Source organism: Tursiops truncatus, chromosome 5 (genome assembly GCF_011762595.2).
Source record: "Tursiops truncatus isolate mTurTru1 chromosome 5, mTurTru1.mat.Y, whole genome shotgun sequence".
NCBI classification, from domain to species: Eukaryota; Metazoa; Chordata; class Mammalia; order Artiodactyla; family Delphinidae; genus Tursiops; species Tursiops truncatus.
In genome coordinates, this window is record NC_047038.1 from 91235123 (window position 1) to 91262890 (window position 27768).

Genomic DNA, 27768 nt, shown 5'->3' on the forward strand with positions numbered 1-27768 from the left:
CTCTGGTTATTTTTGTATTTCTGCTAGCACTTCCCTTGCATAGAGTAAGCAATTAAAACATGGTTGTTGAGTTGAACCGCAATTGATCTTCATCTTTGTATCTGCCAATAGCATCCTCCCTGCACGTAGTAGGCCCTCAATATACCTTTGAGTTTAACTGAAGATGATCTGAAGTATTTAGGAAATGGAGGCACATCAGGTGGAGTGATGGAGGGGCAGTGATTAGAATTACCTAGATCAGGAATGGCAAACATGGCACTAGCTGCCACGCCCTACCGTCACGTCCACGGCAAACATTAACCGATCACAGCACGCTTGCACCAGCTGTGGACTCACAGCACGCTTGCACCAGCTGTGGACTCCCAATCCTCCGTTCAGAGATTGAATGGCTTTCTTAGTCAACTGGAGTCAGCATGGAGTCAAGATGACGTTTGTTTTATGTTGGCAGTGAGGCATTATAGTGAAATCTGCATTATTTTAGCACTCACTCAGTACCTTGTGTCTGTCTAGTTTAGCCAAGAACTCCAAGTCAGTCATGTCTGACACTCCACCATGAAGAATCAGGACTTTCTCATCAACCAGCGTGGCCAGCGGAAGCCAGCAGAACACATCTTGCAGTAGTTTTAGTATTTTCTTGCCGTGTGTCTAAAAAAGACATTAATATGATATTAAGTTTCAGATAATTTACTCAACTTACCTGAACTAAGAGAAGCTTTTGCTTTTAAAGGCAGCGTACCTTATATTTATGCATCACTTCCTTTGTGAAACCATATCTAGAGTTAGAAGCAGAAACAGATTTTAGATTTAGTGGTATTAGTTATAGCATGCTTGCAGTTTTATAAAAACGCATACTCTAGATGCATCTACTTAAATATACGGAAAAGACACTGAGAAGTAATTGCCAAAATGTTTAAAATCATACCATTATCTGTGGGTAGAGATGTGGGATATTTTCATTTTCTTTTGCTTATCTACATATTCTACTTTTTCTATAGTGAACCCTTATTGTTTATATGACAAAGTGTGTGGCTATGTGAAAACAAATGTAATGGTTTTATCAAAACAGTAGGATATTGTATACATTTTTAAAAAATCTTTTAAAATGGTATATGTTGTGTATTCCACTTTATAAGATTGGAAGACTCCTTTAAAAAGGCATCTAACAAATAAGAAGCTCTGGCAAAATAACTTTACAATCACAACAAGTAAGGATCAAATCCCCAGTCATGTTTTGCTTCGTACCGTAAGTTCACCATATGGTCCTCATGGTTTCCTCGGTTGAGATGGAACTCTTTTGGGTAAACCAACATGAAGGCAAAAAGAACCATCAGGATCTCTACTGAATCCTTCCCTCGATCCACAAAGTCGCCGTTGAACACATAGGCCCGCTCTGGTGACGGGAGGCCGTTCTTCCCAATAAGGAGAGAAGTCCGAGAAGAGGCAGCGGAAGGAAGGGAATAGGAAATTGGGTCAAGCCAGTGTGCATCTGACAGGCAGGTCAGGCCTGAAAGCCAATTCTGTGCTGTCTGGCTCTCTTCCAAACATGAAATGTCAGTAAAAGATGGGAATATTGGAAATATTTTGTATTAGTCTCGTATTTCCTTTCTAGCCAGGCTGAGGTCATGACATGCTCATTGAAATAAACGCATTATCCAAAGCCACACTGTTGCCAGGTGGTCTGTGCAAAGGGCACTGAACTTGTAATTCCAAGCCCCGTTTTAAGTTATGGCCACTCTGTCCTTAACGAGCAATAATAACAACAGCTGCCATAGATTTCTCAGGATTTAACAAGACAATACATCAGAAACTTCTTTGTGTTAATTACATTAATAGAATATTTGTATAGCTTGTTATATGCTCTGTATTTGATAACTAAAAATAGATATGAAAATAGCTTTTGGTTGCTTTGATAATAAACAATTTCTCTATTGAGTAATTTTCTTTTTTCCAAATAATGATTCCTTCTCTTTATTAACCTTAGATTTTGTATTTTTTAAACAGTTTACAAAAATACACTAGGATATAATGCAGTGATGACTTTTACATTACACATTTGCTACATAGTAGCAAATATTTTTCTAAAATATTTTAAAATCCAAGTAATAACTTAAGCATTTCTTTAATGGAGACTGTACTTGAACTTCTAAATTAAACCTCAGAGCAAGACAGGAACATAATTTGAGCGTTCATACCTTATAAAATATAAAGATTAAGTCATCCAACTGGCCGTGTAAATCTCCTAATAAAGACAGAAAAAGGTCAGTTTTGATTGGTCTTCACCATTGTTTCTAATTTTTTATTATAAAAAGGAAAACACCCAGTGTATACCTACAACTAATACAGTATTATGTCAGTTATATCTCAATTTAAATAAAAGGAAAATACCCAGGAACGCCTGACAAACTTATGCTTACTCATTTTTCCATATATAAGATAGGGATAAATATTAACTTCCCTTGTTGCAGGGATAGTTAATATTGAAAGCAGAAAGCACGATATGTCTCCTGTGCGATTACCATGAACAGTAAATGACTTACGTTTTCACTGAAGCAAAGATGGGACAGAATAGTGCAGGGTTGCAAACCTGGATGAGAACTAGAGAGATTTTTGCCCCACCTAAAGCAAGAAGCTGCTACTCACGGGTCAGTGTTACAAGATTTTAAGAAGTTGGAAATCTGGATTTTAATATGAAATCCTCCAATTTTCAAACGTTGGAAGCTAATGTTAGAAATTTAAGAACATTCTGAGGCAGACGAGACATACTGCAGGCTGCCCGTTTACAATCCCTGGTGTATCACCGTCTCCCCTTAGTTCAAGTGCGGGGCATCAGTCTATAATGGTTACTAAAACATCACTGAAAACATAAGGAGATGGAGAAGACTGTCAGCAATAGGATTTCTCTCTGGAAGATGAATAAACGTGGCTGCACGGAATAATTTGCTAGGCATTTAGGCCTTTTCAAGTCCAGTAAGTAAGCAAACCGTCTTCTAACAAGGGAAGGTCTGGGTATTTGCTAGGATTTTGTTCTGAATGGAGAGGAGGAATTTGGGGCCAAATCTGAATCTCTGGGAAAAAACAAAGCAGAGGCTGGGCCCCCTCACCCCACAGTTCTCCTTCACGGCACCACCCCTACCTTAAATAACTGTGGAGTAAATATGTAAATGTAATCAGTGTGAAGGCGTGAACCCGGCCTGCCCGAGTGGCCATCGGGTCCCCTCCAGCCCTCCTGCCCCTCCCTGATCACAGGCAGAGTTTTCTGGTTCGTGAAAAGCCGTTTCTGACTGGCTCTTACCACATACTGTGATTTCCTCGCTGTAACAAGTGGAGACCCGGTTGATGTTTGGTAGTTGTACCAGATGTTTCCTGGCTTCATACAAAAGATTCAAGACATAGCGAGCATGGAGCCTCTACTAGGAGGAAGAGGAGGGATGGGACAAAACAACACATACTTGTCAGGGAAGATGGGCCTCACCTTTACTGCTTAATGACCCCATGACCACAAAAGTGACCCCGGTAAACTGCTCCTGGGACCCTCCCTATGCACAGATCCTTTCCTTCTCGCCCATCTGTGCCCTTGTTTGTGCTTTGCATCAATTCCCCAAATACTGAACTGATGTCCTCTTTCCTACCTACTCTGTGTAACCCCTGCTTGCCTTGAGCTTGGGAGAAACACAGGACTGTCTCAGCAAAGTATGACTAAATGCATGTATATCGATGGTATCGGTGATCCTGACATTACTGGGAAAATCATCCCAGCTCTTCCTGCAATGAATAATCTTCATATGAAAAAGGGGAAGGATTGGAATCTGTCGTAAGAGCCAGAATCTGACCACTTCTCACCAGTCCCACCTCTACCACCCGGGTTTCAAGCCACTATCATCTTTCGCCTAGACTATTGCAGTAGCCTCTTGCCTGGCCTCCCTGCTTCAGCCCTTGCTCCCAGTACTCTATTCGGCAAACAGAATGATTATATTAAAGGGAAAGCTGGATTATATCATTTCTGCGCTCATTGTCTCCCCCTCTCTTTCAGAATGAAAGTCTACCCTACTCACCTCTCTGTCTCCATCTTCTCATAGCTGTTCCCTGGTTCCCTCCTCTCCAGCCACAATGGCCTTCCTGATGTCCCCCGAGCAGTCCAGGCAAGGTCCTGCCTCAGGGCCTTTCCATTTGTTCCCTCTGCCTAGAACGCATTCCCCAGACGTCCACATAGCACCCTCTCTCCCCACCTTTGACCTTTGCTCAGAAATCACCTTTTCAGTGACACCTTCCCAGACCACCCTGTAAAATTGCTCTCTCTCCCACCTAGAACTTAGTTTATGCTTTGACATAGCTCTGTCACCTAATATATTAATATATAAATATTACTCATTTGTTATTTATTATCTGTCTCCCCACTAAAAATCTCAGCCCCATGAGGGCAGAGATTTGTGTCTGTCTTGTTCACTGTTCAGTGCCTAGAAGAGTAGCTGCACCTAGCAGCGCTCAGCAATCATCTGTGGGATGAATGAACATAGAGATTACATGATGGGGAGGAGGGATTTTCAATACATAAAAACTGGCTGCTAATCACAAGGTCCTGGCTAAGAAAAGGGCAAGCGGATCTCTCTGACGGATCCCTGACACAAACACCCTAAATCCAGGGCCATTCCTTCTGCACCGTGTCTGCTCTACTTCTACACATTCCGTGGAATTGGTGGTGACCCAGGTCCCCCGGGGGGAGCTTACTTGTTTCACTCGGAAAGCTTCCACCAGAGCAGTTGCATGGTCGGGAAGGAGCGGGAAGGAGAGGCGTGGCCCCGTGTAACTGTCTGGTACCTCGATGGATTCATAGTCCCTGCAATTCTCCATCTCGGAGTCCTGGGGGGATCTCTCTTCAGTGAACATGCGGTTCAGGAAGTCCCCTAGTCAGGACAGAAAGGGTGGGCCGGCTTATGATCAGACCTGCAGGCACGGGCAATGGAGAATTCATTCCCTGGACCATACTTGAAGTGGGTCCTGGCCAGTCTGGCTTCGGCTCCAACACAGGAGAGGAGAAAGTAAAGGGCAAAGTGATGACAAATTAGAATGGGCGGGAGAAAGGTTACGACGTTATTATGTCAATTCCATTCTATTTTTTTTTTTTTTTTTTTTTTTTTTTTTTGCAATACGCGGGCCTCTCACTGTTGCGGCCTCTCCCGTTGTGGAGCACAGGCTCCGGACGCGCAGGCTCAGCGGCCATGGCTCACGGGCCCAGCCGCTCCGCGGCATGTGGGATCTTCCCGGACCGGGGCACGAACCCACGTCCCCTGCATCGGCAGGCGGACTCTCAACCACTGCGCCACCAGGGAAGCCCTCCATTCTACTTTTATTTTAAAAGATTGCCTTAGAAAGTACAGAAATTTACAGGCCTAGGCTGGTAGGCAGGAGGAAAGCGAAAACTGCGGTGGAAAAAAAGTTCACGGGCATTTCTGGTGTACTTAGTGAGTGTGGCAGATGCCTCAGACTTTCAGGCAATTCATTTCCAAATGCTGCCCCTGCATCTCTGCCTGAGGGCTTTGTCCCTGGATCTGCAGACAGCCCTGCATGGCAGGCCAGACCTGCGTGAACAACCCTTCCCGTCCGCCCCTCCCAGCAGCCTTCTACCAATGACTCTCGGGCGTTGAGACTCCAGTTCCCTCTGCCTTCAGACGGGATACTTCCCAGGCTGCGTTTTGCACTATTTCCCAGGTACACTGCAGGTTTAGTAACCCGCCCTTTTTTGCCTGCCTCCCCTTTCCTGAATCCCTTCCCCACTCCCTCCCCACCTCCCAGTGTTTCCTGTATTTACCAAATAAACTCCTTGCACCCAAACTTTTGTCTCCAGGTGTGCTTCTAGGAGAACCATTTATTTGTCAGCCTCCTCGCTCATTCCCTGGCTGTCACCAGATTCACATTTCCCCTCCCTGTGCATCCCACACCTCACCCCGATGTCTTTGACCCTGAGACAGGAGGACAGGCCATGTGGCCGTTCATACTCACTCTCGTTGTGATTGTTGGGGGTGAAGTGATCCACAAGGTAGCTGAAGAAATTGTGGAGCTGCAGAAAAAACCAAGAAGACGTGGCTTTAGAGATAGAAAGAGAACCCGGGACTGGTCCAGATCAGCTGCACCTTCTAGGCACCTGGGCCTTGCTGTGGGGGGCCTGGAAGGCAGAGCTGGAGGTGGCCCCATCCCACATCCCATCGCACCTTGACCTGGTCTTGCTGCCCAGCATACTCTATAGACTGGAAGATGCTCCAGGTGCAGTGCCGCCTCATCTCCAGGCGGGCCATGTAGCGCCGGTACCATCTCTGGATCAGGACCGCTGCCTTGAAGGCTGTGACACAGATGGAGAAGCAAGCCTGTGAGGTGGGACTCCCTGGGCCTGCGGGGGGAGTTGGGGGGGTGCCTCTCCCACTGTCACATGGGGACAAGATGGTAGGGAAAGCACTATATTTTGCCACCAGTAGGAAGGATTTGCCTCACTGCTGGCCGGGGTGCTTTTTCCCCATTCCCGCCCCCATCCCTCCTCCATTCTTACCTATTACTTATACTAAAATCACTGGAGGACTATTGGAATTCCCACTTTTTGATGAAAACATTTATATGTGTAGAGATGCAAAGGTTGGATTCTGAGAAAGAGATGTAAACTGGGGAGGTTGCAAGGTTGCAGCATCCTTGAGGAGTAGGATGATGCAGATACTACTCAGCCATAAAAAAAGAATGAAATTTTGCCATGCGCAGGAACACGGATGGACTTGGAGGGCCTTATGCTCAGTGAAGTGAGTCAGAGAAAGGCAGATACTGTATGATATCACTTATATGTGGAATCTAAAACATATCAATACAACAAACTAGTGAATATAACAAAAAAGAAGCAGACTCACAGATAGAGCAAACTAGTGGTTACCAAGTGGGGAAAGGGAAGGGGGGAGGGGCAATATAGAGGAAGGGGAGTAAGAGGTACAAACTATTATGTATAAAGTAAGCTACAGGGATATAGTGTACAACATGGGAAATATAGGCAATAGTTTATAATAACTGTAAATGGAAAGTAACCTTTAAAAATTGTGTTAAAAAAACATTCAAATGCAAAAAAAAAAAAAAAAAAAGGATGGGATGATGCAGGGGTCAGAGGGTGGGGAGGACATTTTGATACTGCAACAACAGACAGGATGTCAGGAGTCTGGTTCTGGGCCTGGAACTGCCCTGACCAGCGATGTGGCCTCAGGCAAGTCAACTTTCTGGGCCTCAGTGTCCTCATCTGGAGAAAGAGATGAACTAGATGATAACTGGGGAGAAGAAACACACACACTACATACTATCATGTCAGGTGGTGGTCAGTGCTTGATATCCCCAAATTCCTTCTATCCCTGTGGCTTTGTGTCCCCATCACAATACACCCGGGACTGTGCTGACTATACAATCCGAAGGGAAGCCTTTGCTTCTCCTTTTGCCAGGACCTGTGCTGGGTGATCGTGTACTGCAGGATGGCATGAGTAGGTTGAATTCTTCCTATGAGCTCTAGAACCTGCAGTCAAGTACTGCTGCCAGAGAAGAGGACAGCTGTCCACGTGAGTAACTAGATTCTCCTTAAGCTCCTGGGCCTGAATGTGCCACCAGGGATGAATGGAGCCTTTGTGGATAAAGCTGGATTGCAAAGGAAACCCAGCAGGTTCACTCAGGTCAACCTTGTGAACAGTAGACAGATTGATTTAATACGCCTAGCTTGCATTAGAGAGCTAATGGCATTCCTACTGACGTCCCTAAGAGGAGATGAGATACAATAGTGAATGGGAAAAGAGAACTTGAGAGAAATTTAAGCAAAGCTGAATTTGGTTTTCTGTGAGGAAAAAACGTCATACACTAAGTATGTCCCAAAGGCACCCACAAAATGATAAGTGATGAGGATTGAATTCTGTAAATCCCCATTCAGAGTAGTGAATGAAACGCCCAGAGTAAGCGGTACTCAGCTAAAGTAACAAGTCATGGGAAACACCCAGACATCTGCACCTCACCCTAGACCGACAGCATCAGAATCTCTACAGGGAACCCAGGAATCTGCAGGTTTAACAAGCTCCATGAATGATCCTGACTTGTGCTGAAGGGTAGGCATCACTGAGGAATATCATGACCATCAAGTTTCCGTGAAAATGTTGTTGGCTAACACCTTGCCTCAAGCATTTTAAGGCGAGTGCTGCCAACCAGACATACTAACCTCAGTACCTCTTTGGCTGCTCAGGGTAGGCAGACCAGGCAGTGCCTCTGTTTCTCCCTTTTATTCTCCCTCCCAATCCTCTGTCTAGGGCCTGGGTTCCACTGACATGGGTGCTGTGAGGCTGTAGCCTAGTTTAAGGACCTCGACCCCATCCTCCCTTCCCATCAGTGCAATACTACATGCTTGGGCTCCTCTCCCTCAGCCTTGTGCAGACTAAATCCTATGGCAAAAGTTACAAATACACCTGGCTGTTAAAATTCCACCACTAAGGACAAGGCAACCATGTGGGGGGACAGAGGCCAAGGTGAAGAGCCGTCCTGGAAGCAGAACCTCCAGCCCCAGCTGCCCTGAGGATCACAGACAAGCCATCTAGCTGGGCCCTTTGCAAATTCCTGACCCACAAAATCATGAGCGGAATAAAATCATTGTCTTAAGCCACTCAGTTTTGGGGTCGTTTGTTACGCAGCACCAGATAATTGGAATGGGAATTGTATAAATGTTTTATAAAATTATAAAGCAAAGTTAAATCAAAATTAAAAAAAATATCAATCTCTGAAAAGCAAAAGTCAAACAAGTGAATCTAATCTTGTACAAGTTAGTGGCATAACCACACAGAAAGGAGTTCTTTCAAATGATTTGAAAATTCAGTAAGTTGTATATGCCTAGTGGATGTACTCAAAGGACAAAAAGAACTACAAAGAAATCTTAAAGAGTTTTCAGTAATCATATCGTTATAATAGTATTGTTATTATTTTTCAGAAACTTTTTTATATACTATAGGACAAAGTAAATAATACCACATCAGTATCATTAGGGAAAAAAGGGTTTTTAAAGAGAAACGAGATATAGATATAATATCATATCAAAGTTAAGTAAAAATACTGTGATCCTAAATATAAACTGGTCATTAAAATAATACATATTTTCTGGATCTGGTCACTGAAAAGGTGCAGAAAATAATGACCAACCTGGTAGCGAACACCCCAAGCTCGGGAGAAATAGCTATTTCTGGTCTGGAGCCAAAAATATGCAAGATGAGCCTGGGACCTATTGCCAAACTAGAAAGGAAGCCTGAGCTTATAAAGTTGCTTAGGCTTATATAAACAAGGTGCTGTCACTATTTCCCTTGCTTCTTCCTTCATCTCTGGTTGCCTCTCCTCGGCCTCTTTCGTTGGCTCATCCTCTTCGACTGATGCTTAATAAGTACTGGAGTCCCTCATGGCTCTGTCCTAGGCCCTGGTCTCCGACCTGACTTTACTGTCACTCTAGGCTACTTCAGTGACCCCCATGGCTTCAACAATCACCCGTACTCTGATGCCTTCCAAATGCATGTATCTCCACCAACGTTTCCAAAATCCAGATCTGAATATGCAACTGCCTACTCAGCACATCCACCTGCATGTTGCATGGGCATCTCAAACCCAGCGTGTATAAACTCAGCACCTTCCTTCTACTCGAGCTTGGTTCTTCTCCATTATCTTTATGTCAGAAATTGGCATTATCATCTGCCCATGTTTGCTAGCTAGAAACCTGGAGGTCATTCTTGATCCATCCTTTTCCCCAACCCCACACATGTAATCAGGTGGATCCTATCAATTCCACCTCCTGAATATTGTTGGAATTCACCCTCTTCTCTCCATCTCTACTGCCACCAACTCTGGACCAAGGCATTTTCATCTCCTGCTTAGATGACTTTAGTAGCTTCTAAATTGTTCTTCCGGGCTTCCCTGGTGGCCCAGTAGTTAAGAATCCACCTGCCAATGTAGGGGACACGGGTTCGAGCCCTGGTCCGAGAAGATCCCACATGCCATGGAGCAGCTAAGCCTGTGTGCCACAACTACTGAGCCTGCGCTCTAGAGCCCATGCGCCACAACTCCTGAGCCCACGTGCTGCAACTACTGAAGCCTGCGCGCCTAGAGCCCGTGCTCCGCAACAAGAGAAGCCACCGCAATGAGAAGCCCGCGCACCACAACGAAGAGTAGCCCCCGCTCGCCACAACTAGAGAAAGCCCGCGTGCAGCAACGAAGATCCAACGCAGCCAAAATAAATTAAATAAATTTATTTTTAAAAAATAATAAATAAATAAATCTTCTTCCTTCTACTCTTACCACCACCATCCAGCCTGTCTCAATCCCTTCTTCATGGAAGCCAGAAAGGTCTTTTATGTATGTAAATCTTATTCTAGAACTCCTTGTTTTGAATTCTTCAGTGGTTCTTCTTGTCTTTAGGATAAAGTTTAAAATCCTACAAGCTCCTGAGTGACGTGGGCTCTGCACACCTCAGCAGCCTCATGCCATGTCACCCTCCATCTTGTTCACTTCAGACCACTCAGTTCCTTGAATATGTCTCTCTCCTTGCTACTTCACGACCTTTGTACCCTCTACCTAGAACGCTCTTTCATCCCCTTTTTGCCCAATCTTATTTCATTCAGTTGTAAGGTGTAGTTTGGGATAAACCCCAATGGACAACACTGACTCCTTGAGTAAATTTTAATTCTATTAAATATAGTTCATCAAGTCCTAAGACATTCAGCTGAGCATCCTAGTGGTCATGTTACAAGGAGGAGAAGCCGATTTTCAAGAGTTAGCATGAGGAGAAATGTAACGATTTCCCGCCCACCCTGAGAAGCCCCTCCCTGTGCAATGTAGGCTTCGGGGTACCCACAGTTAGTCTGAAGGTGGGAAGCGCATACCTTTCTCTGCATTCTGGAAAGCAAAATGATGTTGGGTTGAGGTGCCGCTTCCCATAGCGTAAGTATAATGTTTCTGCAGGACGCAGATAGCAGGTCCAAGGGAGAGTGAATTGTTTGTTGACAAAAGGAAGAAGGAACCTGCAATAGGGAGATGTGGGCAGAATATTAGTTCAGGTAGACCAAATTATCTATGAACCTTGTCTCCCACATCATAAAAAAAATGTGAGGCTATCATGTGATAGCACCCTCCCCCCACCTCCCCAGCCTCAGTGCATGAGATATTCCTCCCCTATGTTTCCTCCATGTGTCATCTCATCTCTCCCCTATGTTTTCAACCTTCCTACTAGATTTTCTTCAGACTAAAAACATACTGAAGTCTCTTCTCAGAGCATTTCATCATCATCATCATCCTTTGACCTCCTATATCCCTCAAGCTATAACCCAACTTCTCTTTTCTTCTCATCCAGATTTCTCTGGAGCAGACCACTTATTTTCTCCTTAATTCCTCTTAACACCATGTTTTTCATCCTCACTATTGACCAAACCTTTTCATGCTGATGTCTCCAATGCCTTCACCTTTTCAGCCTTGACCTTGTCAGAACAGCAAAGCCATCACGTCATAAGCCATGCCTTGATTTAAATTCTACCCCTTGGCTTTCCATGATGCCATGCTCCTATCTCTTGTTGACACAACATTAATCAGTCAATCTAAGAAAGAGTTGGAAAATTTTATTTGAGCCAAATTTGAGGATTTATAACCCAGGAAGAGCGTCTCAGAAAGCTCTGAGAACTGTTCTGCTGGTTAGAAATCAAGGCACGGTTATATAAGTTTCTTCTGAGACAGAGAGCTCTACAGCAAATGATGTATTACAGTTTACACAGTCCAGATCTGCAAGTACAAAGTGGCGGGTCATGTGACCCCTTACAAGATCAAGAAGGAATGTCATCTTCAAGCAATTGTCTGGGAGGTGTTGGTGCTGGGAGAAGGTTGACTTTATGGCTGAGCAGGTATTCCTGCCGATGGGGGAGGTTTGGTCGAAGCATAATGCGGACACACAGTGCACAGTAGAGGGGAGAGAGGAGGCCAAAGGGCAGAGACATTTTTTTATGTTTAAATTCTTCTTGTCGTGCCATAAAATATGAATTTTGTTTCATACTGTCTCTTTATTCTCTCTCCTTCCTGAGCTCATTTTTCTCTATCCACCCCTTAAATGTCGATTTGATTTGCATTCTAGTCTCAAATGTCTGCTCTCCTCACTCTGTATATGCTTCTTTTTGTTTTTTTGCGGTACGCGGGCCTCTCACTGTTGTGGCCTCTGCCCATTGTAGAGCACAGGCTCCGGACGCGCAGGCTCAGCGGCCATGGCTCACGGGCCCAGCCGCTCCGCGGCATGTGGGATCTTCCCGGACCAGGGCACGAACCCGTGTCCCCTGCATCGGCAGGCGGACTCTCAACCACTGTGCCACCAGGGAAGCCCTCTGTCTATGCTTCTTAAATAACTGAGTCAACTCACACTTTCAGCTATCACTTCCTCCCTCTTAAATCTCCATCTCCATTTCAGACTAACTCTGAATTTCAGCCTCACACACGCTGCTTCCTGCTGAACGCTGGGGTGCCTCAGACTCCACGTAACGCAAATAGAACTCATCTTCCCCAAAGCCTCCTCCTCCAGCCTCATCTCTCTTTTCTCCTTTCTTCGACTCTACTTCTTGACCGCCATGACTTCTGGGTTTTTGCTCTTACCTGGAATGTCCTAGCCCACACTTGACTAACTTTACTCATGCCTTAAGGCTCACTTCAGGCCTCGCCTTCCTTAAAGAAGCCAGTTCAACATGCCCCTCCTCTGAACTCCTGAATATCCCAGTCACATCTCTGATGAAATAAAATTTACATTTCAAGGCAGGACAAGAAGAATTAAACACAAAATTCTCTCTGTGTTTGTTTGGGCCTCTTCCTTCCCTCCCTGATGTGTCATATGCATCTGCATTACACATTAACCAGACCTCCTCAAAGATGGGGGTGCCTGCTGAAGCATAAAGATGATTTTTTTTTCTTTCTTCTTATGCTAGCAATGTGGTTTCTTATAAGAACAGTGCTCTTTCCCAGCTCTGTAGGGGGTCATGGCGACTCGCTGCTCACTTTGCCCAGGCTTACCTGGACTACGTATCCTTGATGAACTTTATGTAAAATACCAGTGTGTCATTTTGACGTACAATTCTTTGTCTCCAAAATGTATATGACTGTGCCATTGGCTCCTAACAAGTGGAACAGTTCTTAGAGCTTTCTGAGAAGCTGCTTCCTAGGTTACAATTCTGTTTGGCTCAAATAAAGTTCCCTTTATTTTTCTTCTTAACTTGATAGTTAACTGAATTTTTCTCGTCATTTTCTTGGGGTAGCCAACAGGATATCAGAGACACCCACCAGAGGACACCTGGAGTCTACCCCAAACCAGTGCTTGGTACCAGCGTGGGCCCTTTGAGCCCCATCCACTTCTTAGTATGCCTCAGGTGCTTTGGTGAGTTCTCCTGATACCCAGACACCATTGCTTTAAATGACGTCCTGAATTTTATTCAAGCTGTTTCTCTTGGGACTTGGAGTCCTAAGGGGATACTGGTATATTTCCTATTTCCTAGGCAGGGACCTAAGGGGAAATTCCTAGGCAGACACCTAGGAGGAACTTTGAAGTGAACTGGATTGGCCATCTTTTTTTTAAATTTGGCTTCAGTTGGAAAGATATGGTCTGAACAAACTGTTGCTGGTGAAATGAGAGACTGAGCCTGCTGAGGTCTGAAGAAAAGGGACTTCGCTCCTTCCGGCCATCATGTGTCCTCAGGTGACTGAGAACCTAGCGGAAGTGTCTGAGAATCAATCCTCATGCCATGCAGTGGTCCTACAGGGGATCCCAGTACAATCATTAAGTAAATTCTGCTCCCCAGGGGACACTATAAGGCTGATCACCTAGTGCTCTGGGCACCCATGGCAGTTTTAGACTGCTGGAGGGAGAGACTCAGACATGTAAGAGAGTCGAACAGACCCAAGGGTAACTCCTTGGGAAGCTAGACTCAGAAGCAGCACACATTCGATCCATCACACTGACCTCAGAAGGTTGTTCGGATCATATCTGAGTTAGGGTACCAAATGAATAATGGAAAACCGTGCCTCAAAGGCTGAACAGCTCCCGTATGTGCACCCACTCCTGGAACCCCGGCTGGCTTCATGTACAATTGAAACAAAGCCAATGCTTGCAAGCACTTTAATCTTAACTCTTTAAATGGCCAGGATAGAACTCTTTTGACGTTCCAAAACTGTAGAGAAAGCCAGTATGATAAAACATCTTCGCAAAATTCTGACCCTGAGAGAACAGAAGTATTCCTAGGAGAAAGCTTAAAGTTATAACTCTTATCATGTCTTGAAATGTAAACACAGCCCATATCGCCTGAGACTACAGCCTTGGCTCAATTAATAGAACTTAAAACTGAAAGGGGGAAAAAAAAGGAGAGGGGAGCTTTCTAAAACTCAAGCAAGAAAACTATGAGATCTCTGTCTGTGTCTATCTGGATATATGTATGTGTGTATGTTATAAAAACACTATAACCCTACCTCTGGATGGCGTTACCAAAATTAATTTGCAAAAGAGCTCTATTTAATTGACTTAAAAGCAAGTGCTTACAAATCAAATATTTCTAAATGTAACTTAAACTAACACAAATTTTTAAACGATCACGTGATCTAGGATTAATCTTTACTGAAATAAAAAGCAAGCTTAAACTGATGGTTTAATTAATATAGACATGTCTTTAGAGTCATCAACATTAAGTAGAATACTTTTATTGTACCTAGGTTTACTGAAATTCAGTAAGTTCTTTTATCTAGGTTATAAAATTTGTTAACGAGAAAATTAATGATCTGATGATATTTTCATAGGTAATGAAATAAATGGGATAAAAGGTTTTGGTTAAACTATTTAAGAACAATTATGTTTTATGGTATGCCTACCTAAAAATAGTTTCTCCAGATTTCTGGCAACTTGAAAGCTTAGAGCTCTGATAAGTTAAATGATGGAAATTCATTGAATGTCTAGATCATTTTTTTCCCTCTAGACCATTTTTAATAAGATAAAATGCTGAAACATTAATTGCTAAAGGAGTCTATGTTTACCTACTTTTGACTTCTTATTACAGTGAAACTAAATATGTATGAGAATATTAATAAATATTTTGTGCTTTATTGAAAGATTATACTTTGAAATGGCATATATTTCTAAAAATTTATTCTAAAATGGGAACCTTGAGAAAAGAGTTTTATGCATGGTCAAGAGTATCTTAGAGGAACTTCCCTGGTGGAGCAGTGGTTAAGAATCCGCCTGCCAATGCAGGGGACACGGGTTCGATCCTTGGTCCGGGAAGATCCCACATGCCACAGAGCAACTAAGCCCATGCGCCACAACTACTGAGCCCGCATGCCACAACTTCTGAAGCCCGCATGCCTAGAGCCCGTGCTCTGCAACAAGAGAAGCCACCGCAATGAGAAGCCCGTACACCACAACGAAGAGTAAGCCCCACTCGCCTCAACTAGAGAAAGCCAGCGCGCAGCAACGAAGAATCAATGCAGCCAAAAAAAAGAAGAAAAAGATTGTCTTAGATTAGATTGAATTTGATTAAATAAGTGAATTTTAATATTAAGTGTGAAAACGTGTAAAACTAGAATTTGATTTTTTTCTCTAAGTTTTCTTTGAAATGTTAATTTGCTTTTAATAACAGATTGTGAAGTTTCTTTACCAGTAACTTTCTGCACTTGCCTTTAAAATCGTTTACTGTCACTTTGGTTAAGTGAATAAATATTGTTTCACGGTGACTTATGATCCTACTTGGCCAAACATTTAAAACCTTTTGATATCTTTGACAAACTTTCTCACATCAAATTCTAAATGAAGTTCTTTTGACCTCTAGCTAACTCTGGGATACTACAGAGGGCCCCTGAACATCTCAAAGAGAGATATTAAAATAATCAGGCTTATTTGGTCTGTTAAATTACATGGGAAACATTGTCAAATGAGTAATGATAAACCTTCTTAAGTTATATTCTATGGGTAAACGTTATTAATATGAATGTTCTAGAAATTATATGAAGTTTCTAAAATTTGAAATGTCCATAATTCTAGTCATTATCTTAAAATTTCATACCTCACAGAAATAGCCCAATTTCCTTGACAACTGCATTGTAATCAGGTCTTTAACCATGCTTTTAAGTCTTCTGTCACTTATAGATAGCTATTGTCTTACTCTGACCCTTTTACAAAAATACTTGTAAATGACTTGCTTTTATGCTCCAAAACTAAATTAGACTCGGTAGCAAAGGACTTCTACATTGTATGTGAGCCCTTTCAGCAGGGGCTCTCTTATGTAAGGCTACTGAAGAAATAGTAATGGGGTCTCCTTTAATTATTTACGTCCCACACTCAGTTGAGTCTCTTCTAAACTCTCACTACATTTAGCACTATTCTGTATGCCAACTAACTTCTTAAGAGGCACTGTTGCTTTCTGCACCTAATACTGTCTTGGTTCTATGTAATAACCTTAACCCTGCAACTTTGCTTCCAGCACTACAGGAAGAAAACAACCAAACTGCACAGTGTTAAGAGATTATCTTTTTGCTCCCAGGAATGACTTACAAGAAGCTCCTACTGATAAGGCTAATCTATTTGATTTACAGATGGGTCCTCCTTAAGGGATGAATATTACCGAGCTGGATATGCAATAACATCCACAGTGGACACAACTGAAAGTTCTTATTTACCAGAAACAACGTCAGCAAAATAAGCTGACCTAACTGCCTTAACCCAAGCTTGCCAACTAGCCAAAGACCAGATAACAAAATTTTACACTGACAGTTGCTTTGCTTTTGGAGTAGCACACAATTTTGGAATGCTATGGAAACAATGAGGTTTTTAACCTCTTCAAGACAACCTATTTAAAAAATGGGGGAATTCCCTGGCGGGCCAGTGGTTAGAACTTAGCACTTTCACTGCCAGGGGCTGGGGTTCAATCCCTGCTCGGGGAACTAAGATCCTGCAAGCCGCGAGGTGCAGCCAAAAAAAAAAAAAGGAAAACAGTTAGCAATTATTAAAACACCAGGACATTCCAAATCTGACACTGTGGAAGCAAAAGGAAATCAGCCTGTTGATGCTGCAGCCAAAGAGGCAGCTTGAAACACTAATCTTGCCCAGCCTTGGGAATGTCCACTGCTCTCCATTAACCCTGCTAATGAAATAAAAGATTTCTTTCTACAGGCTCAGGAAACCACAGCCAAAGAAAAGAAGCAGATACTGGAACAAAAAAGGGGAATTTTGACCCCACAACACAAATATGATATCGACCCGATTAAAAAGCAAACCAGAAAAACCTTATAGTGTCTATTGACGCACAACTGCCATCACTCCAGCATGTACATTCGTTACCTCTTGGACATCTGAGAAAATGCTTTTATAGAGAAAACAATATTTTTGGAAACTTTCACCCATGGTGGTTCAAAAGAAATATATTACATTATTGACAGGGTCTTATTGAGACATTTTAAAACACTGGTAACTAGCTCCTCTTACAGCAAGCTTCTAGGAGATGAAAACCTTAAGGGTCATGGAATACTACCTAAAGGTTTTGTTTATTGGAAAGGACATCAAATAAAAGATTCTTTGCAGCCATGATGGCAAGAACCTTGTCAAGTATTATTAACTGATCCATGTACAGCCAAACCGAAAGACATTAATTCATGGATTCACATCTTTATTTTATTTATTTATTTTGGGACTTGCCATGTGGCTTGTGGGACCTTAGTTCTCCGACCAGGGATCAAACCTGGGCCCCAGCAGTGAAAGTGCCGAGTGCTAACCACTGGACCGCCAGGGAAGTGCCCCACATCTCTCATTTTTAAAAAGGCCCCTCCAAATTTGCACAAACCTCTTAGATAGCCTCATCCACCAGAGGGCAGACAGCAGAAGCAAGAAGAACTACAATCCTGCAGCCTGTGGAACAAAAACCACATTCACAGAAAGACAGACAAGATGAAAAGGCAGAGGGCTATGTACCAGATGAAGGAACAACATAAAACCCCAGAAAAACAACTAAATGAAATGGAGATAGGCAACCTTCCAGAAAAAGAATTCAGAATCATGATAGTGAAGATGATCCAGGACCTCGGAAAAAGAATGGAGGCAAAGATTGAGAAGATGCAAGAAATGTTTAACAAAAACCTAGAAGAATTAAAGAACAAACAAACAGACATGAACAATACAATCACTGAAATGAAAAACACACTAGAAGTAATCAATAGGAGAAAAACTGAGGCAGAAGAACGGATAAGTGACCTGGAAGACAGAATGGTGGAATTCACTGCTGCAGAACAGAATAAAGAAAAAAGAATGAAAAGAAATGAAGACAGCATAAGAGACCTCTGGGACAACATTAAACACAACAACATTCGCGTTATAGGGGTCCCAGAAGGAGAAGAGACAGAGAAAGGACCAGAGAAAATATTTGAAGATATTATAGTCAAAAACTTCCCTAACATGGGAAAGGAAATAGCCACACAAGTCCAGGAAGCACAGAGAGTCCCATACAGGATAAATCCAAGGAGAAACACGCTGAGACACATAATAATCAAATTGGCAAAAATTAAAGACAAAGAAAAATTATTGAAAGCAGCAAAGGAAAAACGACAAATAACATACAAGGGAACTCCCATAAGGTTAACAGCTGATTTCTCAGCAGAAACTCTACAAGCCAGAAGTGAGTGGCATGACATATTTAAAGTGATGAAAGGGAAGAAACTACAACCAAGATTACTCTACCCAGCAAGGATCTCATTCAGATTCCATGGAGAAATTAAAAGTTTTACAGACAAGCAAAAAGTAAGAGAATTCAGCACCACCAAAGCAGCTCTACAACAAATGCTAAAGGAACTTCTCTAAGTAGGAAACACAAGAGAAGAAAAGGACCTACAAAAACAAACCCAAAACAATTAAGAAAATGGTCATAGGAACAGACATATCGATAATTACCTTAAATGTTAATGGATTAAATGCTCCAACCAAGAGACACAGGCTTGCTGAATGGAGACAAAAACAAGACCCATATATATGCTGTCTACAAGAGACCCACTTCAGACCTAGGGACACATACAGACTGAAAGTGAGGGAATGGAAAAAGATACCCCATACAAATGGAAATCAAAAGAAACCTGGAGTAGCAATACTCATATCAGATAAATTAGATTTTAAAATAAAGAATGTTACAAGAGACAAGGAAGGACACTACATAATGATCAAGGGATCAATCCAAGAAGATGATATAACAATTATAAATATATATGCACCCAACACAGGAACACCTCAATACATAAGGCAACTGCTAACAGTTATAAAAGAGGAAATCGACAGTAACACAATAATAGTGGGGGACTTTAACACCTCACTTACACCAATGGACAGATCATCCAAACAGAAAATTAATAAGGAAACAAAAGCATCAAATGACACAATAGACCAGATAGATTTAATTGATATTTATAGGACATTCCATCCAAAAACAGCAGATTACACTTTCTTCTCAAGGGCGCATGGAATATTCTCCAGGATAGATCATATCTTGGGTCACAAATCAAGCCTTAGTAAATTTAAGAAAACTGAAATCATATCAAGCATCTTTTCTGACCACAACACTATGAGATTAGAAATGAATTACAGGGAACAAAATGTAAAAAACACAAACACATGGAGGCTAAACAACACATTACTTAATAACCAAGAGATCACTGAAGAAATCAAAGAGGAAATCAAAAAATACCTAAAGACAAATGGCAATGAAAACACGATGATCCAAAACCTACGGGATGCAGCAAAAGCAGTTCTAAGAGGGAAGTTTATAGCTATACAAGCCTACCTCAAGAAACAAGAAAAATCTCAAATAAACAATCTAACCTTACACCTAAAGAAACTAGAGAAAGAAGAACAGCAAAACCCAAAGTTAGCAGAAGGAAAGAAATCATAAAGATCAGAGCAGAAATAAATGATATAGAAACAAAGAAAACAATAGCAAAGATCAATAAAACTAAAGGCTGGCTCTTTGAGAAGATAAACAAAATTGATAAGCCATGAGCCAGACTCATGAAGAAAAAGAGGGAGAGGACTCAAATCATTATAATTAAAAATGGAAAAGGGGTAGTTACAAAAGACACCACAGAAATACGAAGCATCTTAAGAGACTACTACAAGCAACTCTATGCCAATAAAATGGACAACCTGGAAGAAATGGGCAAATTCTCAGAAAGGTATAACCTTCCAACCTGAACCAGGAAGAAAGAGAAAATATGAACAGACCAATCACAAGTAATGAAATTGAAACTGTGATTAAAAATCTTCCAACAAACAGAAGTCCAGGACCAGATGGCTTCACAGGGGAATTCTATCAAATATCTAGAGAAGAGCTAACACCCATCCTTTTCAAACTCTTTCAAAAAATTGCAGAGGAAGGAACACTCCCAAACTCACTCTATAAGGCCACCATCACCCTGATACCAAAACCAGACAAAGATACTACAAAAAAAGAAAATTACAGACCAATATCACTGATGAATATAGATGCAAAAATCCTCAACAAAATACTAGCAAACAGAATCCAACAACACATTAAAAGGATCACACACCACATGATCAAGTGGGATTTATCCCAGGAATGCAAGAATTTTTCAATATATGAAAATCAATCAATGTGATACACCATATTAACAAATTGAAGAAGAAAAACCATATGATCATCTCAATAGATGCAGAAAAAGCTTCTGACAAAATTCAACACCCATTTATGATAAAAACTCTCCAGAAAGTGGGCATAGAGGGACCCTACCTCAACATAATAAAGGCCATATATGACAAACCCACAGCAAACATCATTCTCAATGATGAAAAACTGAAAGCATTTCCTCAAAGATCAGGAACAAGACAAGGATGTCCACTCTCACCACTATTATTCAACATAGTTTTGGAAGTCCTAGCCATGGTAATCAGAGAAGAAAAAGAAATAAAAGGAATACAAATTGGAAAAGAAGAAGGAAAACTGTCACTGTTTGCAGATGACGTGATACTATACATAGAGAATCCTAAAGATGCTACCAGAAAGCTACTAGAGCTACTCAATGAATGTGGTAAAGTTGCAGGATACAAAATTAATGCACAGAAATCTCTTGCATTCCTATACAGTAATGACGAAATATCTGAAAGAGAAATTAAGGAAACTCTCCCATTTACCATTGCAACAAAAAGAATAAAATACCTAGGAATAAACCTACCTAGGGAGACAAAAGACCTGTATGCAGAAAACTATAAGACACTGATGAAAGAAATTAAAGATGATATCAACAGATGGAGAGATATACCATGTTCTTGGATTGGAAGAATCAATATTGTGAAAATGGCTATTCTACCCAAAGCAATCTACAGATTCAATGCAATCCCTATCAAATTACCAATGGCCTTTTTTATAGAACTAGAACAAAAAATCTTAATATTTCTATGGAGACACAAAAGACTCTGAATAGCCAAAGCAGTCTTGAGGGAAAAAAGCAGAGCTGGAGGAATCAGACTCCCTGATTTCAGACTATATTACAAAGCTACAGTAATCAAGACAATATGGTACTGGCACAAAAACAGAAACATAGATCAATGGAACACGATAGAAAGCCCAGAGATAAACCCAGGCACCTATGGTCAGCTAATCTATGACAAAGGAGGCAAGGATATACAATGGGGAAAAGACAGTCTCTTCAATAAGTGGTGCTGGGAAAATTGGATAGCTACATGTAAAAGAATGGAATCAGAACACTCCCTAACACCATGCAGAAAAATAAACTCAAAATGGATTAGAGACCTAAATGTAAGACCAGACACTATCAAACTCTTAGAGGAAAACATAGGAAGAACACTCTTTGACATAAATCACTGTAAGATCTTCTTTGATCCACCTCCTAGAGTAATGGAGATAAAAACAAAAATAAACAAATGGGACCTAATGAAGCTTCAAAGCTTTTGCACAGCAAAGGAAACCAGAAGCAAGATGAAAAGACAACCCTCAGAATGGAGGAAGTATTTGCAAACGAATCAACGGACAAAGGATTAATCTCCAAAAGGATTAATCTCATGCAGCTCAATATTGAAAAAACAAACAGCCAAATCCAAAAATAGGTAGAAGACCTAAATAGACATTTCTCCAAAGAAGATATACAGGTGGCCAAGAAGCACATGAAAAGCTGCTCAACATGACTAATTATTAGAGAAATGCAAATCAAAACTACAGTGAGGTATCACCTCACACCAGTTAGAATGGGCATCATCAGAAAATCTACAAACAACAAATGCTGGAGAGGGTGTGGAGAAAAGGGAACCCTCTTGCACTGTTGGTGGGAATGTAAATTGATACAGCCACTATGAAGAAGAGTATGGCGATTCCTTAAAACACTAAAAATAGTATTACCATATGACCCAGCAATCCCGCTACTGGGCATATACCCTGAGAAACCATAATTCAAAAAGACACATGTACCCCAGTGTTCATTGCAGCACTATTTACAATAGCTAGGTCATGGAAGCAACGTAAATGCCCATCGACAGACGGACATATACAATATATGACATATACAACAGATGGGTATATACAATGGACTATTACTCAGCCATAAAAAGGAACTAAATTGGGTCATTTTTTGAGACATGCATGGATCTAGAGACTGTCATACAGGTGAAGTAAGTCAGAAAGAGAAAAACAAATATTGTATATTAACACATATATGTGGAGCCTAAAAAAATGGTACAGATGAACCGGTTTGCAGGGCAGAAACTGAGACACAGATGTAGAGAACAAATGTATGGACACCAAGGGGGGAAAGCCATGGGGTGGTGGTGGTGTAAAACAAAATTTAAAAATAAACAAATAAATAAATAAAATAAAAAGGCCCCTCCACCTAAATGGACTTTGGGCCCTGTTTCTCACACCTGACTTCAACTAACTAATTCAAGCATCACCAAGCTAGGACAGAAGAAGAAGACAACAGTACAAGAGTCTGGACCAGGCCTGTTAGACCCATCCTACTAGTTCAACTGTAGTATTTACCAAATATCTATCTCTCTATCAAAATTTAAAGTTATTCGTTTTACTTCTAGCTATCCTTTTGCCCCAGTGTTGAAGACCGAAGGAAAATTCTGTAGTAAGTTGTCACAAAGTATAGTTACTGGAGGCACTTTAACTGATTGTTGGATCTGTCATCAAATTCCTTGGTCAATAAAAGGCATCAGCCATAATTCTTGACACTGAATTTTCAGATGTTCCTGTAAAGTTTCCTGTCAGCATATACCTCCCTGTTTGTTTACTACATTTGATAAATGTACTCAATTCTGAAGTTTCTGTAATGGGAAAGTGATGTTGGAAAAACAAATGGCTCGATTTTTAAAACTGCTTTGCAATGGGAAACTGGTTCTGTAATCCAAACTGAATGTTGTGCTTTCATACCAGATTAGCCCGCTAATATAGCTATCTAATGAGTCACATATAAAATCAGATTTCTGCATTGAACAATCCCCTTTCTAGTCTAAATGAAACTCTGGGTAAATGTTTAAGCCCTGGGGATTCATGGCTTAAATCTTTGCTTCTGACTTTGCTATTGTTGTTGGCTATATTGATGGTGCTCTGTGTGATTAAGAGTAATAATCTCTTGTGCCTCTCAATGTATATTTAAAACTCCAACTAGAATAATGATGTAAATGACTTGAAACTACTGATGATATCTATAATTCAATATAAAACAATGGGTATGCATAATGCACATACAGGGTAAATTGACATAAGTTCTACTGGACAATCTAGAATTGACTATCAGTCCTTGCCAAGCATTCTATTAGTCATTTTGATGTACGATCCTTTGTCTCCATAATGTATACGACTGTGCCTTCCACTTTTAAGAGGCGGAACAGTTCTCAGAGTTTTCTGAGAATCTACTTCCTGGGTTATAATCCTCAGTTTGGCTCAAATAAAATTCCCTTTTTTTTTCCTCTTGATAGTTCATTGAATTTTTGTCAACATTTTCATCACTGAAATACCATATTCTAGTTTTCAATTTTGTATCTCTCTACTATTAGACTGTGAGTTCCTTGAGAGCAAAGACTGTGTGTGAGCAAATTCATCATTTTATCTCCAGGACTTAGCACAGTACCTGACACGGAGTGGAGAGTCATTAAATAGTAATTGAATAAACTTTATGCTGGATTTATTTTTACACAACATAGATGAATCTTTCTCTAGCTCTTCTTCAGGAAGCACTGTGAGATGTACTAACTAAACATCAAGAGTGGATTCCACATCTATATTTTTTCCCCTCCTTTACTTCTACCCCATTCTCCTTCCTCTATTTTTTTTTTTTTTTTTTTTTTTTTTGCGGTACGCAGGCCTCTCACTGTCGTGGCCTCTCCCGTTGCGGAGCACAGGCTCCGGACGCGCAGGCTCAGCAGCCATGGCTCACGGGCCCAGCCGCTCCGCGGCATGTGGGATCTTCCCGGACTGGGGCACGAACCCCTGTCCCCTGCATCGGCAGACGGACTCTCAACCACTGCGCCACCAGGGAAGCCCCTCCTTCCTCTATTTTTGAAGGTTATTGTATTGGGGATTGTCAAAGAGTTGTTATCTTTTCCCTTGCAAATCAAAATGAAAGGCTCACCTTGCTTATCTTGGTTTAACATAATAAAGAAATAATCAAAGAAAAAAGCACCATATCTTTTTTTTTTTTTAATCCACAAAATGGTTCCCAGATATAAGGGATGTTGTGGAAGCAGAATCTGAGTATGGGGTAAAGTGAGAAGCCATCATGACCAAGCTAAGCAAACTCCCCCTAGATACCTGCAGTTTTAGAGATGGAAGGGAATTCAGCAATGATTGAGTCCACCAATGACTCACAGCCTGCTTTGATCATTGGTAACTTGCCTATAGAGCCGTGCTATATATTAAAGTGTTTGGGTTTTGGAAGTGCACAGAATAGAAAGAAGTAAAATAATTCTCAGGGCAAAACCTGAAAAAGTAAAAACTGCATAAGATCAAAAATGAAAAATGGGGGCTTCCCTGGTGGCGCAGTGGTTGAGAATCTGCCTGCCAATGCAGGGGACACGGGTTCGAGCCCTGGTCTGGGAGGATCCCACATGCCGCGGAGCAACTAGGCCCGTGAGCCACAACTACTGAGCCTGCGCGTCTGGAGCTTGTGCTCCGCAACAAGAGAGGCTGCGACAGTGAGAGGCCCGTGCACCGCGATGAAGAGTGGCCCCCGCTTGCTACAACTAGAGAAAGCCCTCGCACAGAAACGAAGACCCAACACAGCCAAGAATAAATAAATTTTTTAAAAAAGACTATCTCCTATTAAAAAAAAAAATGAAACATGAGCTTGATATGTCCTCAGCGCCTTTTGGTAATGACTAACTGCTTCTCTAGCTGGTGATTCCCCAGCTGAGCCATCTTCTCTGGTAACTGGCACATTTACACTGCATGGGTGAGAGTCCTTGTCCTTCTAGGATTTGACTTAGTATCATCCATATCTGACATTATCTTTTTTTTTTTTAATGTAGGTAATTGTTTATCTGCCCAGTAAGTGAACCCAAGAAATGCAAGATTGATCATCCAGGACTCGAAGACCTCGAAACACACACAGCAAAGACCCTCCCTTGGTAAATGGATGAGATAACAAAGGGGCCGTCTCTTACTCTGTCCCCAGGCCAAACCTGTATCTATTTCCCGGGTGAAACGTAAGTTTGTTGCCCTCATGGTCTCAGCTATTTCTGTACTTCAGGCTAGAAAGAAAGCTCTTACCTTCTTTGGTATGTGTTTACTACGAGCCACAACGAAGCAGAAACCACTTTAACACACAGGTGTGATCCCCATCTTGTCTTCAGGGTTGGCCGAGGGATGCCGGGCTGATCTGATTTCTTCCAGATCTAGAGTCCGATAAATTAGGTGCCGGTCTAGTCCGGCATACCTTCCCCGAGAAAGCCAGTGAGGATATCCACAGCCCTGGCCAAGCATTCAGGGCTCCTTGCTTTCAGGCAGCAGGCAGCTCTGACCTCAGTCAGATCAGGCCTGCGAGGAGGATTTGAAGAGGGAGGTTGCTCAGTTGGGGTATGTCCCTCACACCCAGGCCCAACCCCTGAAGACTGTTTCTCTGCTGCTCACTCCTGCCCCCTCCCCAATCCTAAGTCTTCTTACTCTCCTGGATTAGAAGGCTATGTTTCTCAAGCCACATCTGAGAAGGCTGAGCTCCTTAACCTAGAAACAGAAGAGTGCTGACAAGACAGATGGGCCTGGGGGCTCCAGAGATGGCTCCAGAGATGGCTCCAGAGCCCAAGGGGTCCCAGCTGGAGCCACGCAGGGGCCAAGGCATTCTTCCTTGTGGCTGTCTTTTCTCTGTTTGCAAAACTTGATTGAAACATTTTGCCTTTTCTTGCTTTTTCCTACTATGGGCACTTTTTCCTTAGGTTACAACCTAAACTATTACTATATTAAAATAGTAATCACTATTGTCAGAAAATTTACTTTTTCAATAAATCTAAGATGCTTATGTGTGTGCTGGGAGGTACTAAATATTCCATGGGAATTTGCAAAAAAATGTATACTCTGTTTACTTACGTGTATTTAGTAGGTCAAGCTTGTTAATTATGTTGTTCAAATCCTCTTTATCCTTATTTATTCTTCCTGATCTGCTCATCTTTGAAAGAAATGTTTTAAAGATTTCTATGATAAGTACAGGTTTAGCAATTTATCTTTGTGTTTCTGAATCTTTGCATTATACATTTTGAAGCTATGCAATTAAATATTAGATTGAACCATATGACACTGACATTGGAAATTATAGAATACATTAAGGTTTATGGCTATTTTCTTGGTAGAAGGTGACCTATCAAAATAAAATATCACTCTGCTCTTTTAAATCCTTTTTCCCTTGAATTCTCTTATGTCTGGTATTTTCACATAGGCTCAATTTTTGTTAGTGGTTAACAGCTAAGATACTGATAGCTTCCCCAAATTGACTAAAAGTTAAAAGACTGATAAAATCCTATATTATTGAGAGTATGAGAAAAACAGCCCGTTCCATTACGCTACTGGTGGAATGTAAATTGTTTTACTTTTTTGGAATTAAACTAGATTAAACTTTAACTGAGATTTATTAAATTATGTATTTAATTTATTAAATTACAAATTTGTAACACGTAAACCCTTTGGTCCAGAAATCTCACTTTTAAGTATTTTATAAAAGTATAAAACCATACAAAAAGCGGTAAGGGGCTTCCCTGGTGGCGCAGTGGTTGAGAGTCCGCCTGCCGATGCAGGGGACACGGGTTCGTGCCCCGGTCCGGGAAGATCCCACATGCCGCGGAGCGGCTGGGCCCGTGAGCCACGGCCGCTGAGCCTGCACGTCTGGAGCCTGTGCTCCGCAACGGGAGAGGCCACAACAGTGAGAGGCCCATGTACCGCAAAAAAAAAAAAAAAAAAAAAGCGGTAAGGATTTTCACTACCATATTGTTCATGATCATGAAAAACTGGAAACAAAAGTTCAAAAATTGTAGAATGGTGAAATAAGTTATTGTACATACAGGAGAATACTATGTAGCCATTTAAAAAATTAGATCAATATCCTCTGTCATAAAGAGATGTTCATATTTTGTGCTATGTGAAAAAGGCAACCTGCTGAAATATATAAAATATAACCTCAATTTGGAAGAAAAAAATTATTTTGTACAATGAAATGTTTTCTAGTTTCTGTGTTGATACTTTGGCATCTTGG

The 27768-nt window shown here is 41.6% G+C and overlaps 1 protein-coding gene across 2 annotated transcripts in view; it reads right to left on the reverse strand.

Annotated features, from left to right (window-relative positions):
- PPEF2 (protein phosphatase with EF-hand domain 2) overlaps nucleotides 1–27768 on the reverse strand; it is a 63806-nt gene that overhangs the window by 33287 nt on the left and 2751 nt on the right. The window contains exons 1-10 of one of the 2 annotated variants that reach the window (XM_073805353.1): nucleotides 25800–25927; nucleotides 10908–11045; nucleotides 6207–6334; nucleotides 5998–6055; nucleotides 4726–4901; nucleotides 3293–3407; nucleotides 2193–2239; nucleotides 1243–1409; nucleotides 737–773; nucleotides 496–645 (exon numbers count right to left, since the gene is read on the reverse strand). In XM_073805353.1, the coding sequence (XP_073661454.1) occupies nucleotides 496–645; nucleotides 737–773; nucleotides 1243–1409; nucleotides 2193–2239; nucleotides 3293–3407; nucleotides 4726–4901; nucleotides 5998–6055; nucleotides 6207–6334; nucleotides 10908–10962 (933 nt within the window). In that variant the 5' untranslated portion in view covers nucleotides 10963–11045; nucleotides 25800–25927. Of the gene's footprint in view, nucleotides 1–495; nucleotides 646–736; nucleotides 774–1242; nucleotides 1410–2192; nucleotides 2240–3292; nucleotides 3408–4725; nucleotides 4902–5997; nucleotides 6056–6206; nucleotides 6335–10907; nucleotides 11046–25799; nucleotides 25928–27768 lie in introns of those variants that run through there. The other variant, XM_073805354.1, reaches the window with a different exon arrangement.